Source organism: Hemibagrus wyckioides, linkage group LG14 (genome assembly GCF_019097595.1).
Source record: "Hemibagrus wyckioides isolate EC202008001 linkage group LG14, SWU_Hwy_1.0, whole genome shotgun sequence".
In the NCBI taxonomy this organism is placed as follows: domain Eukaryota; kingdom Metazoa; phylum Chordata; class Actinopteri; order Siluriformes; family Bagridae; genus Hemibagrus; species Hemibagrus wyckioides.
The window spans coordinates 3,259,457-3,275,174 of record NC_080723.1 but is presented as its reverse complement, the minus strand read 5'-3'; the positions used below and the strand labels follow the sequence as shown (position 1 = coordinate 3,275,174).

The window sequence follows — 15,718 nt, the reverse complement described above, 5'->3', positions numbered from 1 at the left end:
CCTTCCTCTCATCATATCGTTTGTGTTTGACTTGTGTTATTACACCATGGGGACTGGGTGGGATTAAGTTGCTAATCTTGTAGCCCGGTGATTAAATCTCCAAGATGCTGATCTGTTGTTTTTGCGGCTCTGTGCTCGAAGAAAGGGCCTGCGATGATTACGTCCAAGAAAGCCTGAAGTGTCCTGTTGGTCCAGTGGGTTGTGGAATTGAGCAGTGTGTGGTATTCCTCTGCACTTACATGGTGTTCATTTGTGTTGTGGACAGATGCACATTTGAGGACATCAAATGTCAGTGATTAATCCGGGCAGATGTTGTCCCCTCCCATAATCCCTTCCAAGAAGTCGCTATTACGAACAGTGATGTTAAAGTTAATCAGGATATCTGTTGGCTGGATGGGATTCTGTTAAAGATTCTTTGTCGATTAGATTCAACATCTTTTTCTCATTTAAAGCTTGTAATTCTTCCTCCAGCATAGACAAAGACGATGGCTTATAATCCTTAAAAATGAAAGAAAAAAATAAATCAAGGCTTCTTGCCATTATACCTTTTTTATCACGTTCAACCGAGCAAGTGCAGAGGATAAAACAGCTATACGGTGCCAGATAGCAAACCACCCACATATTTATGTTTTGTTTTTAAATCTTAGAGATATATTGGTAAAGTAATAATTTCCAGTTTGCTTTTAAAGCTTTACCTTTACCTTTTTTTTTAATTATCCTCATCTTATCCTAAGATGTAATATTTTTTGCCAAGCACCATTTTGTGTGCCGTCTGCATGCATGTGTAGAGTTTTTACTCATCGTGGTTAATGCTTTTATTGTTGTTGTTTTTTCCACAGGATGTGCTTTCAGACTGCTCATTTCTACATAGATGACAACATGTCCCCTAGGGTCATATCTTACTCTCCCCCTACGTTAAGTCACACAGGTAATTCTTTTTACACTCACCATTTTGTGTGTGGCAAGTGTGTGTTATGATGTGATCTCAAAGTGCTGGTCTGAGAATATGAGCAATAAACCCTATTTGCTGGTGATAACGATTATATATATATAAAAGTTAAGGATATTTGGTTTTTGGGTGAAATTTATGGAAAATGTAAAAAGTTCATGCTAAAGTGATATTATACCATGAAAGTAGGGCATTTAAGTAGAAGCATTCAATGGTGATTTCCTCATCTCAAACAATTTATTGAAACAAAAGACAACAACAGTGGAGGGTATACCACAACAAAAAATGTCAATGTCTCAATAATTTGTCATGTGCCCTTGACCATCAATTACAGCTTGACAACGACGTCTCATGCTGTTCACGAGTCGACTTATTGTCTGCTGAGGCATGGCATTCCACTCTTCCTGAAGGGCGGCCCTCAGTCATTGAGGTTCTGGGGTGCAGGGTTACGAGCCTCTACACAGTACACAGCTGATCCCATAGGTTTTCTATGTGATTCAGGTTTGGAGAAAGTGCAGGCCACTCCATTTGAGGTACCCCAGCTTCCAACAGCCGTTCCCTAATGATGCGACCTCGATGAGCTGGAGCATTGTCGTCCATGAAGATGAAATTTGGCCTGTGTTGTTCATGCAGGGGCACAATGACTGGATTAATAATTTTATTCAGGTAGTATTGGCTTGTCACTGTACCATTCACAAGATGTGGGGCAGTTCTGTATTGAGTAGACACACCTGCCCAGACTGTAACACCACCACAACAGTGGTTGATGCATAGTGCTCTCCTTGACGTCTCCGACATCGTTGGCGGCCATCATTTCTGCTCAGCGTGAATCGACTTTAATCAGAGAACAGCACTGAGGCCTGCTGGTCCCTCGTCCAGTGTAAATGCTCCCTGGCCCGATACCTGTGCCTGGTGGTGTAGTCAGGTACCCTTGCAGGTCGTCTAGCAAGCCTCTCACCTCCCTTAAATGTGCCTGGAGTTGAGTGGCATTCGTCATCCAGTTCCACAGGGCACTGTTCACAATTAAACGGTCATCAGCATGGGATGTGGCCAAAGGACGTCCACTTCTATGCCTTTCTGTGACTCTTCCAGTCTCTCTGTATCTCTGTCACAACCTGCTGATGACACTCTGTGACACTCTAAGCTCAGCGGCCACTTCCCTCTGAGAACATCCTGTTTGAAGCCTCACAATGGTGAGGTACTGTTGATCAATTGTTAGGTGTCGTCTTGGTCTCATGATGTCAAAATGTGAACAGCATGATGAAGAGAACTGTTTAAATACCAATTCTAATTGAATCGGAAAATTTATCGGTTGATTCATGGATCAAACACCAGTTGTGAATTTTGCCATTAAGCACCTTGTTAGAGAACAGCAAGTTATGCAAAAAGTACTGAAACACTGAATAGTTGGACATGTGCATTCAAAACTGTAGAGAAGGTCAAATTAAGTTCACCTGTAAAGGTTATAGTGCATTTTAGGTGCATCCTGAAATTTCACCCGAAAGCCGAATATCCTTAACTTTTTGTGAGTAGTGTATATATATATATATATATGTGTGTGTGTGTGTGTGTGTGTGTGTTTCTTTTCTGCCCTCCCAGATGAGCATGAAGCTCTTTCAGTGGAGCAATTTCTCCAACATGTTAAAGAACTTCATGACACCAGGTCGTTCTCCAGGGAGTTTGAGGTGCGTTCTCTGATGCCCTTAATCTCACACACACACACACACACACACACACAAAAATTCCCTCAGTTTCATGAGCATATGTATGCGTGCATAGTTTTAACGACTTTTCATTCGCCGATATCTCTCATACCTTTCTGTTCTCTGAACCATATGGTTTTCAGCTTTCAGCAGATCATTGTTTTGATTAGCAGAACATGATTTTTCTTTAATTTCACTCATGTGGTAACGATTGCAATACAAAAAAAAACAACAAAAAAACGCACATACTTTATCTTCTTTAGTTAATTCATGCCCACATGGCCTGCCCTATTCAGTCATGTATAAACTTTAATTGCAGGCAAGAATAATTAAGTCACAAAATTGTTTGTTTGCTTGTGACTTTTATTCCAGTATTCCACTCAGATGCACACAAAAACACACTATTTCACAATGAAAGCTTAATTAGCATCAAACATTGTCAAATTGAAACCACCTCCACTGATGAGCTGTATTCACTTGCTCTTATTTAGATCATTAAAGTGGTTCAGGCAGGCTTTGATTTCTAATATGCGAGTTTCTAAGGGATTAATATTGAGTTTCGATCGTTAATTATAGTTAACTGTACACTGTCAGTCTGTTATTTAGGCAGAATACAAAACACCACATCAGAACATCCTTGAGCATTTTGCTGAACAAAATAAGCTTTGTAGTCTTGCTGTATTGTGTTTTCTTTCTCGGGGTTGTGTTCTAATTTTATACATGTACTTTAGTAACAATGGACATACAAATAGGTGACAAATTAAAGGAGAATTTTGGTGCTTCTGTCATGCTGACAAGGTTTTGGTCCACTTCACCTCTTAGGGTCATTGCAAATCATGACAATAACATTCTGAGCAGTGACCGGTGAAGTGAATAAGACTGATGATCTCCTCATCATGGCCCCTGTTAGTGGGTGGGATATATTAGGCAGCAAGTGAACATTTTGTCCTCAAAGTTGATGTGTTAGAAGCAGGAGAAATGGACAAGCGTAAGGATTTGAGCGAGTTTGATGAAGGGCCAAATTGTGATGGCTAGACCACTGGATCAGAGCATCTCAAAAACTGCAGCTCTTGTGGGGTGTTCCCGGTCTGCAGTGGTCAGTATCTATCAAAAGTATCCTTTAAGTCCTGTGAGTATCCAGGCAAACCTTGCAACTTACAGGACTTAAAGGATCTGCTGCTAACATCTTGGTGCCAGATGCCACAGATCATCTTCAGGGATCTAGTGGAGTCCATGCCTCAGTGGGTCAGGTCTGTTTTGGCAGCAAAAGGGAGACCAACACAATATTAGACATAATAGGTCATAATGTTTTGCCTGATCGGTGTACATGCAAGTTGGAAAAACAAGGATTCCAGAGAAAGTGCACAAAAACACAGCATGAATACACAGACTAGGCATAACATTATGACCACCTGCCTAATATTGTGTTGGTCCCCTTTTGCTGCCAAAACAGCCCTGACCCGTCCTGCACTGTGTATTCTGACACCTTTCTATCAGAACCAGCATTAACTTCTTCAGCAAATTCAGCAACAGTAACAGATCACACGGGCCAGCCTTCTCTCCCCACGTGCATCAGTGAGCCTTGACCGCCCATGACCCTGTCGCCGGTTCACCACTGTCCCTTCATTGGACCACTTTTGATAGATACTGACCACTGCAGAACGGGAACACTCCACAAGAGCTGCAGTTTTGGAGATGCTCTGATCCAGTTGTCTATCCACCATTACAATGCTGATCACTTTGATCCTATGATGAAACATTGCTATACTCATGTCAGTGGTCTCTTCCAGGCTGACAACCATAGCGCACACAAGACTCCACACTAACCAGACCTTAACGTAATTTAGCACCTAAGGGAGATTTTAGAGTGGTGTGTTCCATCCACCACCATCATTAAAACATTTAACATTTACTAATCTCCGTAATACAGATCCAGAGACTTATCACAGTGCATAGAGGCTGTTCTGCAGGCTTGTGATGGCCCAAAACATTGCTGTTATTTTCCTTTAATTAGTCACCTGTCTTTGTATAAAATCTATAATAAGTATATGATCACCAAATTGTGTGTATTGTGTATAAAATCAGTCAGAACATACACAGCACAGCAGTTTTATTTTTATTTAGACTTACATAATGAATGTTCTGACTATCTTATCCTTAAAACTCAACCTTTGGATATGAATTCAGATTTTTCTGTACATGTTTAAATTAGTTTGTGCTGGTAGTTAATAAATGTGACATTATAAAATTATCAAATTAATGTGACATTATAAAAAAGACCTCAACTAACATTTTTTAAGGAGCGTCTGTTAACTCTAGTGCATATCATTCTGTTGATATTAAGTACATCGACAGCACTTTGGAGCTTTGTCCACCAGCACAGACCCCCAGGACGCACAAGCATGTTTTGGAAATGTTCCGCTTTTTGCTTATATTTGCTGTGTTTTTGCCATGTGTTTGTGCACTGCGTGTCATGGAATTTCATTGCTGTGCTTTGTGCATTCTCACTCCCCTGATTAGATATTGAAAGAGTATTTCGAGGTAAGCCACAGCTCCCTTTTCGATTTGATTTGATCTGATATGGCTCTAGCGTGTGTTGTTGTTTGCTTCACAGTCACTGATTTGTATCTGTTTTGGGATAGACAGCAACCGTGGTTTTGTTTCGTTATGCCACAGAATGCACTGGATGGAGTGTGTTACAGTGTGTGTGTGTGTGGGTTTTTTTTGCAGGAGATTCAGTCATGCACCGTGGATCTGGGTGCGACGATGGACAGCTCTGTTCATCCAGATAACAAGAGCAAGAACCGATATGTCAACATTTTAGCCTGTATGCTAAACCACAAATAGCACTGCTCATAGCACATGACATTCTCTGTGCTAAATTGTCTATATTATATATATATATATATATATATATATATATATATATATATATATATATATATATTTTGTATTATTATAATATTTACAGTCCTTGCACACAGATAATGTGTGGCTGCATTTTTTTTTCCTCAGATGACCACAGTAGAGTCAGACTTTCACCCCAAACTGATAAAGATGGGACGTGTGCAGGGGATTATATCAATGCCAACTATGTAGATGTGAGTATTTCTTCCTGGTCCCAAGGAAAATCATGGCATCAGTGTGCTTATTGTTCCAGTCCATGAGATAGAACACCAGGAGAAATGGCTGCTACGTAATTTTAACAGGGAACATGATATTATTTTATTTCACACGGACCATAGTGGGCTGGACTGAGCTCAGCTTTATCTTTGTCATTAATCATAATCACATACCAAAGTGTGAATCCCAGTTGGTCCAATACAGAGCTGTTATTCCACTAACACCAAATGTCATATATTACACTGAACTAATCGCTTTCCTCTCTCTGGCTCTCTTTTGCCCACCCAGGGTATTAATAAACTAAGGGCCTACATAGCAGCTCAGGGCCCCCTGAAGTCGAGCACTGTGGACTTCTGGAGGATGGTGTGGGAGCAGAATGTTGGCATAATCGTCATGATCACAAATCTGGTGGAGAAAGGCAGAGTGAGCCATCTTGTCTCTAAATCCTTGTTCTGATGATCTCTAACATGTCAGAGTGTTCGCTATCGACTATCTGTTTAGATCTTTTTACAAACACCATCTTCAGCATACTAATGACAGATTGATCTTAATAAGGAGTCCTTGCGTTAATGAATACTTTGTCTCTCTCATAGAGAAAATGTGACCAGTATTGGCCTTTGGAGAGCCAAGAAGAATATGGCCAATTTCTTGTGACTGTTAGGAGTACCAAGGTCATGGCTTTCTACACCCAAAGAACCTTCACCATAAGAAACACACGTGTAAAGAAGGTACGGTCAAGCAAATTTCCAATCCTTTCATGCTTTTTACTAAAACCTCGGTTGCATTGTCTTTTCTATTTTGCCATCCTCTCACTCTCACTTCTCTCCTAGGCTTCTCAGAAAGGTCGTGTTAATGAGAGGACGGTAGTGCAGTACCACTACACACAGTGGCCGGATATGGGTGTGCCTGAGTGTGTCTTGCCTTTACTCGCGTTTATCCGCAAGTCGTCTAGAGCCTGGACCAGGGACATGGGGCCCATAGTGGTCCACTGCAGGTATAATGAAACGTTTTTCAGTTTGTCATTAAAAATTGAGGTAAAATTCAACCCAAATGTTGATGCCTTTATTCAAAATAGGAAGTGAAAAGACTTGAGTTTAATTATAACACATTTGATATCAAGCTGTTTAACATTTGGTGGGAAATAAAACACTAAAAATAAAACACATGGGGTCTTCTTGTGACACCTTCTAGATCATTTGTAGCTTTAGTGTGTATTTTTTCATGAAGTAAAATGTATTCAAATCTTAAAATAATTTTCTTTCCTGTAATCATAATAAGAAGATAAGTTTATTTTCAACTTATGTGGTGAATGTGTGTCTTGAGTTTATCAGATAATATTTACATTCCTGGCATACGCTCTTATCCAGATTATCTCATTTTATACAACTGAGCAATTGAGGGTTAAGGGCCTTGCTCAGGGGCTCAGCAGTGGCTGATTGATGGACCATCATGGCACCTGTTAGTGGGTGGGATATATTAGGCAGCAAGTGAACATTTTGTTAGAAGCAGGAAAAACGGACAAGCGTAAGGACTTGAGCGATTTTAATGAAGGGCCAGATTGTGATGGCTAGACAACTGGATCAGAGCGTCTCCAAAACTGCAGCTCTTGTGGCGTGTTCCCGGTCTGCAGTGGTCAGTATCTATCAAAAGTGGTCCAAGGAAGGAACAGTGGTGAACCGGAGACAGGGTCATGGACGGCCAAGGCTCATTGAATGGACGTGGGGAGCGAAGGCTGGCCCGTGTGATCTGATCTAACAGACGAGCTACTGTTGCTGAAATTGCTGAAGAAGTTAATGCTGGTTCTGATAGAAAGGTGTCAGAATACACAGTGCAGGACGGGTCAGGGCTGTTTTGGCAGCAAAAGGGGACCAACACAATATTAGGCAGGTGGTCATAATGTTATGCCTGGTCAGTGTACCTTTTCACACCGCAAACATGTCATCCTTTTTGCTCTGTTCTAGGTCTTTTAATAAACACTATCACTGGTTTTCCTAACGTCGGTCACTCAGGCTATTGACTGCACTGATGTAGCAGTTAGAAAATTCATTTAGCTAATCATTAGAATTTCAGTTCCCTGAATCTGCATTCGTTAAATAATAAAAAATCTTACATTAATTAAGTAAGTTACAGACACACATCAAACATTAACCATCACAGCTTGAGATTTCTTGCTTTTTTAATAAAAATCTATTTCAGAAAGAGTTTTTTGGCATTAGTAAACAAAGTCTCTTTTAGTTACCCTTCGACGATGCTTACATTCCATACGTAGTTAATTGTGGCAGTGTTTGTATTTAAATAAGTCTGCGTACAGAGGTTACACACGACTGATATTTATTAGGCTTCATTACTTACACTTGCACACGCTGCCTACGCACATTTGATTAATTTCAGTTTTATTGTGCAAATGAGATTTCTAAATAGAATGCATTGAAGACCCTAGGTTTCTAAGGTGAATCGAATCTGAAAGTTTCAATCAATGTTATGAAAGGGAAATATTTTTAGTGGTTATTGAAAAAAAAGTTTCATTAGTAATAAACTCATGAATATGTTGAGAAAGGTTCATTTAAATGAAATGAAGCAATTAGAGATTTATTTGCTGTGAGGCTGCTGTCTACAGCAATATTTTTTTTCCTGGAAGGTCTATAACTCCTCAAACAACACCCAATTCACAATATAGGCCATATATAGGCATAACATTATGACCACCTGCCTAATATTGTGTTGGTCCCCCTTTTGCTGCCAAAACGGCCCTGACTTGTCGAGGCACGGACTCTACTAGATCCCTGAAGGTGTGCTGTGGTATCTGGCATCAAGATGTTAGCAGCAGATCCTTTTAAAGGATTCTTACAGGACTTAAAGGATACTTTTGATAGATACTGACCACTGCAGACCTGGAACACCCCACAAGAGATGCAGTTTTGGAGATGCTCTGATCCAGTAGCGATCACAATTTGGCCCTTCATCAAAGTCGCCCTTGTCAAATCCTTACGCTTGTCCATTTTTCCTGTTTCTAACACATCAACTTTGAGGACAAAATGTTGACTTGCTGCCTAATATATCCCACCCACTAACAGGTGCCATGATGAGGAGATCATCAGTGTTATTCAGTTCATCGCTCAGTGGTCATAATGTAATGGCTGATCAGTGTATTATGACTGTGGATGTGTTTCTGTGTGTATAGTGCTGGCGTGGGGCGAACAGGTACCTACATTGTCCTGGACAGCATGTTGAAGCAAATCAAGGAGCAGGGTACGGTGAACATCATGGGCTTTCTCAAACATATCCGCACTCAGAGGAACTACCTGGTGCAGACTGAGGTAAGAGATCAAGGCCTTATTGTGCTATGGACGGTCAATCAGAGAAAATAAACTCTGACCACTTTATTAGGAACACCTGTACTCCTGCTCATTCATGTAATTCAGTTTTATTTTGTCAGTGGACATGCAATCTAGCCATTTTCCTCTGTCCTCTCTCATCAGCATGGCATTCACCCTCATTCTGCCCACAGAACTGCCTTTTTTTTCATGCCACTGTACACTGTAAAGAGTGTTGCATGTGAAAATCCCAGGGGATCAGCTGTCTCTGAAATCAGCTCATGCCACAGTCAAGATTACAGCTGCCGCATTTATTTCCTGTTCTGATGTGAACATTAACTGAAGCTCTTCACCTGGATGTGCATTGTTTTATGCATTACACCGATTCTACATGATTGACATACTATATAATGTATAAATGAGCAGGTGTACAGGTGTTCCTGCTAAAGTGGTTAATAAGTGTATGCTCTTTGCTGCTTTTCTGTTCATGTATAATTACATGAGTAAAAACACATAACGACACATTAACTGAATCTGCACCACACACCATTATACAAATAATTACTGTGTTTGTCATCAGTCAGTGTGGTATTCCTCCACGCTTGCAGGAGCAGTACGTCTTCATCCATGATGCGCTGGTGGAAGCAATCCTAAGCAAAGAGACAGACGTCCCCACTAGCCGTGTTCATAGTTATGTTAACGATCTGCTTACCACCGACTCTTCATGTACAACATGCCTGGAAAAGCAGTTTAAGGTATGACGCATTTTTAGCAACAAATGTGGGGAAAATATATCCAATTTCCAAGGTTTTGTATTCTTAATCTCCTTCACATTTTCACTCCAGACTCTTAAGTGTACTAAAGTGAGTATACATGAAAGATACACCCATCAAGCATAATTTTATGACCACCTGCCTAATATTGTGTTGGTCCCCCGTTTGTTGCCAAAACAGCCCTGACCCGTCCTGCACTGTGTATTCTGACACCTTTCTATCAGAACCAGCATTAACTTCTTCAGCAATTTGAGCAACAGTAGCTCGTGTGTTGGATCGGATCACACGGGCCAGCCTTCTCTACCCAAGTGCATCAATGAGCCTTGACCGCCCGTGACCCTGTCGCCGGTTCACCACTGTTCCTTCCTTGGACCACTTTTGATAGATACTGACCACTGCAGATTGGGAACACTCCACAAGAGCTGCAGTTTTGGAGATGCTCTGATCCAGTGGTCTAGCCATCACAAGTTGGACCTTCGTCAAACTCGCTCAAATCCTTACGCTTGTCCATTTTTCCTGCTTCTAACACATCAACTTTGAGGATAAAATGTTCACTTGCTGCCTAATATATCCCACCCACTAACAGGTGCCATGATGAGGAGATCAGTCTTATTCACTTCACCTGGCACTGCTCACAATGTTATGCCTGATTGGTGTATTTGCTTCATATCACACCCATTTATTTACGGAAGGTAAATTAGTGTCTGAGCTAAAATGGCTCACTAACAGTAACAACATGTCTCTCATATGTGAATTAGCTAAATAGTAATATCTAGCTGCCTCATTACAATCTGCTGTGATCAATCTAAAGAGCATGCAGCATCAGATAGATTACGGTATTACATGATGGGCATTATGTCTCATTCTTACAGTCACATTTGTTAAAATATTAAGTGAAAGCAAAATGCAGATTCTTAAAAACACACTCACATCCAGTAACAGAGTAACTGCAGAAGTAAACCTTCTTTAACCCTGATGTTTGATGGATTTTTTTCAGCTGGTGAGTAGGTCCAACACCAAGCAGGATGAGTTTACTGCTGCTTTAAAAGACTGCAACAAAGACAAGAACAGGATGTCCTCGTTGATGCCTGGTGAGTTATCAGAACAACATCTGTGATGCAGGAAATGTGATTTAACATGAGTGAGGCAGTCAAGTGATGAGCCTACGCTCCTAAACTTGTGATACTGTTGTTCTGCTTGCCGTATTGGTGCATAAATCTGATCATAGCATCAGTTTAAGTCAATGATGAATTTTCTAAATCAATAATCAGTAAGAAACCCAGTGTAGTAATCCAGTGTGATGGTGCTTGGTGTGTTTTAGTGGACAGATGCAGAGTGAGTTTATCTACAACATCAGAAGAAACCTCAGACTACATCAATGCTTCTTATATCATGGTGAGCCATTGATAATTTTACAGATTTTGAGTGTTCATGTCGAATTGATCTGGGGTTTGTTTAATAAGGATAAATAGGGCGTTTGGAGAGAAATAAAAATCAACTGTGCAATCTTATTCTGAATATTAGTCTGCATTGCACTGCATACAGTATGTTTAAACAACAAAGCCCTTCGAAAACCCTTTCTTTTTGGGAATATATAATTTATATTTATTTTCTCTGTATCTTGGTGGTTTTCATTACAGGGATATCAGCACATCAATGAGTACATCATCACCCAGAATCCTCTGCCAAATACAGTGAAGGATTTCTGGAGGATGATTTGGGACCACAATGCTCAGGTCATCGTCTCACTACCCGATGGCCCCGGCCTGGTAAATTAGCGCTTTAAGGCTTTAATATTATTTGTGTTGAACAAGTCTAGTGTTATGATTTATTTTAAAGTTAGTGTTTCAAATGAATTCTGAAATGTTTGTACATTTTTTTGGTATTACTCTGGAAAATTCTATGAAAATAAACGTATTATTTCTCTCAATCAGCTCAGTTAAATAATTGCGATTAGGTGATTGTGTAATAATTGTGACGGGCATAATTACATTAAAAGCTATAGCACTGTATCAGTCTACACGATCCTGCAGCAAACCACGCTTTATTAATACACACAGGGGTCCAGATGGAGGCAAATGCAGCATTGCAGATGTTCTCTTAACTCTCGAGGTATTAATTCAGCACTGGGGATGTTTCTGTGCAGTTCTTACTTAGAGCTTTCTTTCTGTCTATCTCTCTGTTCTCTCAGACGGAGGAGAACGAGCTGGTGACGTTCTGGCCCAGTAGAGACCAGTCTATTAGCTGCAAAATGTTCACAGTGTCCTTAAAGGGAGAGGAGCATGTGTGTCTGTCTAATGAAGAGATGCTGATTGTGCAGGATTACGTCCTAGAAGCTTCTCAGGTAAAAATCTTAGACACTTGCACACAGTCCTGACCTCATGAAAGAATTAAGAGTCATTGTCACTCTTAATAATTATCCCATAATATGAATATATTATTTTAATTGAATAGGTAATGTTGTTAATGTTAATAGCTAAAAACCGAAATGACTGATGATTGATGTAGCAGGAGATACGGAGAACTTTCAGAGACAGAAGTATCAGACCAGGCTCCCAGTGCTGGCATTTTTTCTGTTTTTCCAGTGTATCCAGGGCCATGATGATAGTGTTCATCTTTCATTTCATCGAAATAAATAATCCCACTTCAGGGGATTATTTATTTAAATACAGATGCAGATATAGATGCTGTTATCTGGAGCGCTTAACAGATCCAGATACAGTTAGTGTAACTGCGTTATACCTTTACTCTGTGATCTATATATTCTGTCCCAATTAGAGAACATGTATCATCACTCATTATGAATATGGCTGCACGCTGGTGCCAGATAACTGTGGAGTTGGTTTAGAGAAACACATGGCTGCTGAAAAGACTGAGAGTTGAGCCTCGTAAATACTGAGCATGTCTCAGCCGAACACATCTGTTCTCTCTCGCAGACCTCACACCTCTCCATCTGCACACGCAATTACTGCAGCAGACATAGCACACATGCTCACTTTTTACTGTCCAACACACACACACACACATAGAAGTATTCTGATATTCTCTGTTTGTCTCTCTGTCTTTGCGTTCGAAGGACGACTTTGTTCTGGAAGTGAGGCATTACCGTGCTCCTCGCTGGCCAAACCCAGACAGTCCAATCAGCAAGACGTTTGAGCTCATCAATGTAATTCGAGCGGAGCAGGCCACTAAAGAGGGACCCATGGTTGTACATGATGAGTATGTTCTGTCTTCTTTGTATTTTTCTGTTTTATTTGCTTTTATAGGATGGGATGGAAGTAAACAAAATCACATTCTCATCTATTGCACTGCTGTAAAAGTCTCATTTTGTCATTATTATCTATTGCAAATCGTGACTTGTTTATAATTTAACTTTGAGTGAAAAACAGATAATAATGTAGATTTCCCCATAGTATGTATTATTTGCTTATTGCACTTCAAAAGCTTTGATTATTTGAATAGATTTAATCAGACATAATTATTTAATAACAGAATTAACGTCATTTTGGGGAAAATGCTGAAGAAAAGGGTCTTAAAAATGTCCCAAAATCACATTACAGTATTATAAGAATATATTTTAAAAATTGATACCACAAGGTGTAGATTATTCACCTTAATGCTGATTCTGCATTCAATCGAAATTTCAATAAAATTTAAATACTGAATATTAAAAATACTGGATTTGAGATTTGCTTGTAGCTTTTACCTAAATGATACCGTTGCCTGTACTTTAGTCAGATTAAAGGCATTAAGGCAATTTGTGTCACATGTTGACAATCTGACAGTCAGGCAAGTAGCTTCATGCCCAAGGTTCTGCACTAGTTACTGGAAGTTTAGGAGTGTAAATTCCTAGGTATGGGTGCGTGAGCTAAGCCGTTAACCGTGTCGAACTGAAATTGGAGTAAAACGAAATGTCTGTGCAGGCCTGCACATGATCTCAAAAATTTTGCAACATTTTTACTCACATGTTGCGTCAATAAAATACGTGAGGTCTTACTCATGATATTAAAATGCCAATCTAGAGAAAAAGAAGGGCAAGAAGCCTTTATTATCGTCACACACACATTACAGCACAGTGGAATTCTTTTCTTCGCATATCCCAGCTGAGGAAGTTGGGTTCAGAGCTCAGGGGCAGCTATGATACAGAGCTTGAGAGGGTTAAGGGCTTTGCTCAGTTGCCCAGTAGTGGAGTTTAATGGTGCTGAGGGCTAGAACCCAGAGCCTTAACCACTGCACCCATCTAAAAACCCCAAAGATAAAAGCTTGTTCATTGTGCTGTGTGTGCAGTTGTGGTGGTGTGACGGCCGGGACGTTCTGCACCCTCTACACCCTGCTCCAGCAGCTGGAGGCTGAAAGCTCTGTGGATGTTTACCTGGTGGCCAAGATGACCAACCTGATGAGGCCTGGGATCTTCACTGATATTGTGCGTATTTAACCTTTAGTCTATTAAAACAAATAAATCTTAATCTATTTCATCCATAGAGCTAAACAGAAACAAATGGAAAAACCGTCTTAATTTCTTTGACAGGATCAGTACCAGTTCCTCTACAAAGCCATTTTGAGTCTGGTCGGCACCCAAGAAGACGAAAAAGCCATGCAGTCCTCCAAAAACACCACCACATTCCCAGGAGGCACTGCAAGTGCCGCAGACAGTCTGGAATCCCTGGTGTAACCATAGTAATGTGTGTACGAGGCTCTCACAGATCTTTTCCCTGCTGCTCCTTTTTCTCTCTCTTTTTTTACCTGATCACATCCCATGTGCACATGAGCTCACCAAACACTACACTGCTACCCTGGAACTCAACATGTGCCTTTGTGTCTTCGTTACAAATCTGATTCTGCTTAACGTTTGACTTTTCTAGTCTACGGCTCGTCTTTGTACTAACGTCTTACTAATTTTTCGAAAGAATATTTCATATTCATTTCATATTTATTGGCATTACAGCTCGAAACCACTCTGTTAATGAGGTTTATTTTTAGAGCGTAGATCGTAGCAAACAAGAGCCACATTGTTTTTTTTTTTTTTACATAATGTAAATACAAAGACTGTGGCTTTTTTTCGGTCACACTTTTCAGACAAGAAAATGAAATAATATTCTAATTTGTAAATATTATAGCAACCAACTCAATGGACCAAATTTCTATTTATATGGTTAGATTTTTATATTTTACTACTGTTAAGGCTGTAGTGCTCTGCGCTGTATGTATGAACATACTCAATGTAGAAAATATTATTCTAATACTTTTGAAGTCTCATTCTTACACTGATTTAACATGAACCATACTCACACTCTAGCCAAACATAGAGACTGTTTCTGTTACATGTAGGATTAAACAAAAGTAAAATAAAGTTTGTTTTTTTTAAACAACACTCTTGTGTTCTAGTCTTGCCGTGGTCAATGCATACAAAGACTGAATTAATGAATTCTAAGCACTGAGAGGTATCTCCTCATCATGGCACCTGTTAGTGGGTGGGATATATTAGGCAGCAAGTCAACATTTTGTCCTCAAAGTTGATGTGTTAGAAGCAGGAAAAATGGACAAGCGTAAGGATTTGAGCGAGTTTGATGAAGGACCAAATGGTGATGGCTAGACCACTGGATCAGAGCATCTCCAAAACTGCAGCTCTTGTGGGGTGTTCCCGGTCTGCAGTGGTCAGTATCTATCAAAAGTGGTCCAAGGAATGAACAGGAACCAGCGACAGGGTCATGGGCGGCCAAGGCTCATTGGCACGTGGAGAGCGAAGGCTGACCCGTGTGATCCGATCCAACAGACGAGCTACTGTTGCTCAGATTGCTGAAAAAGTTAATGCTGGTTCTGATAGAAAGGGGTCAGAATACACAGTGCAGGACGGGT

At 40.3% G+C, this 15,718-nt stretch overlaps 1 protein-coding gene across 5 annotated transcripts in view; it reads left to right on the top strand.

The window, feature by feature from the left end:
- Positions 1–15,233, top strand: part of ptprz1a (protein tyrosine phosphatase receptor type Z1a) — a 52,408-nt gene extending 37,175 nt beyond the window's left edge. For 3 of the 5 annotated variants that reach the window (XM_058408102.1, XM_058408100.1, XM_058408103.1), the window contains 17 exons: positions 840–928; positions 2,549–2,634; positions 5,173–5,193; positions 5,383–5,479; positions 5,668–5,753; positions 6,064–6,198; positions 6,369–6,503; positions 6,606–6,769; positions 8,957–9,092; positions 9,698–9,844; positions 10,860–10,953; positions 11,184–11,257; positions 11,503–11,631; positions 12,054–12,206; positions 12,939–13,081; positions 14,150–14,285; positions 14,391–15,233. In XM_058408102.1, coding sequence (XP_058264085.1) covers positions 840–928; positions 2,549–2,634; positions 5,173–5,193; positions 5,383–5,479; positions 5,668–5,753; positions 6,064–6,198; positions 6,369–6,503; positions 6,606–6,769; positions 8,957–9,092; positions 9,698–9,844; positions 10,860–10,953; positions 11,184–11,257; positions 11,503–11,631; positions 12,054–12,206; positions 12,939–13,081; positions 14,150–14,285; positions 14,391–14,534 — 1,969 coding nt within the window. In that variant the 3' untranslated portion in view covers positions 14,535–15,233. Of the gene's footprint in view, positions 1–839; positions 929–2,548; positions 2,635–5,172; positions 5,194–5,382; positions 5,480–5,667; positions 5,754–6,063; positions 6,199–6,368; positions 6,504–6,605; positions 6,770–8,956; positions 9,093–9,669; positions 9,845–10,859; positions 10,954–11,183; positions 11,258–11,502; positions 11,632–12,053; positions 12,207–12,938; positions 13,082–14,149; positions 14,286–14,390 lie in introns of those variants that run through there. The other 2 variants (XM_058408101.1, XR_009206523.1) reach the window with 2 other exon arrangements.
- The last annotated feature ends 485 nt before the right edge of the window (positions 15,234–15,718 follow it).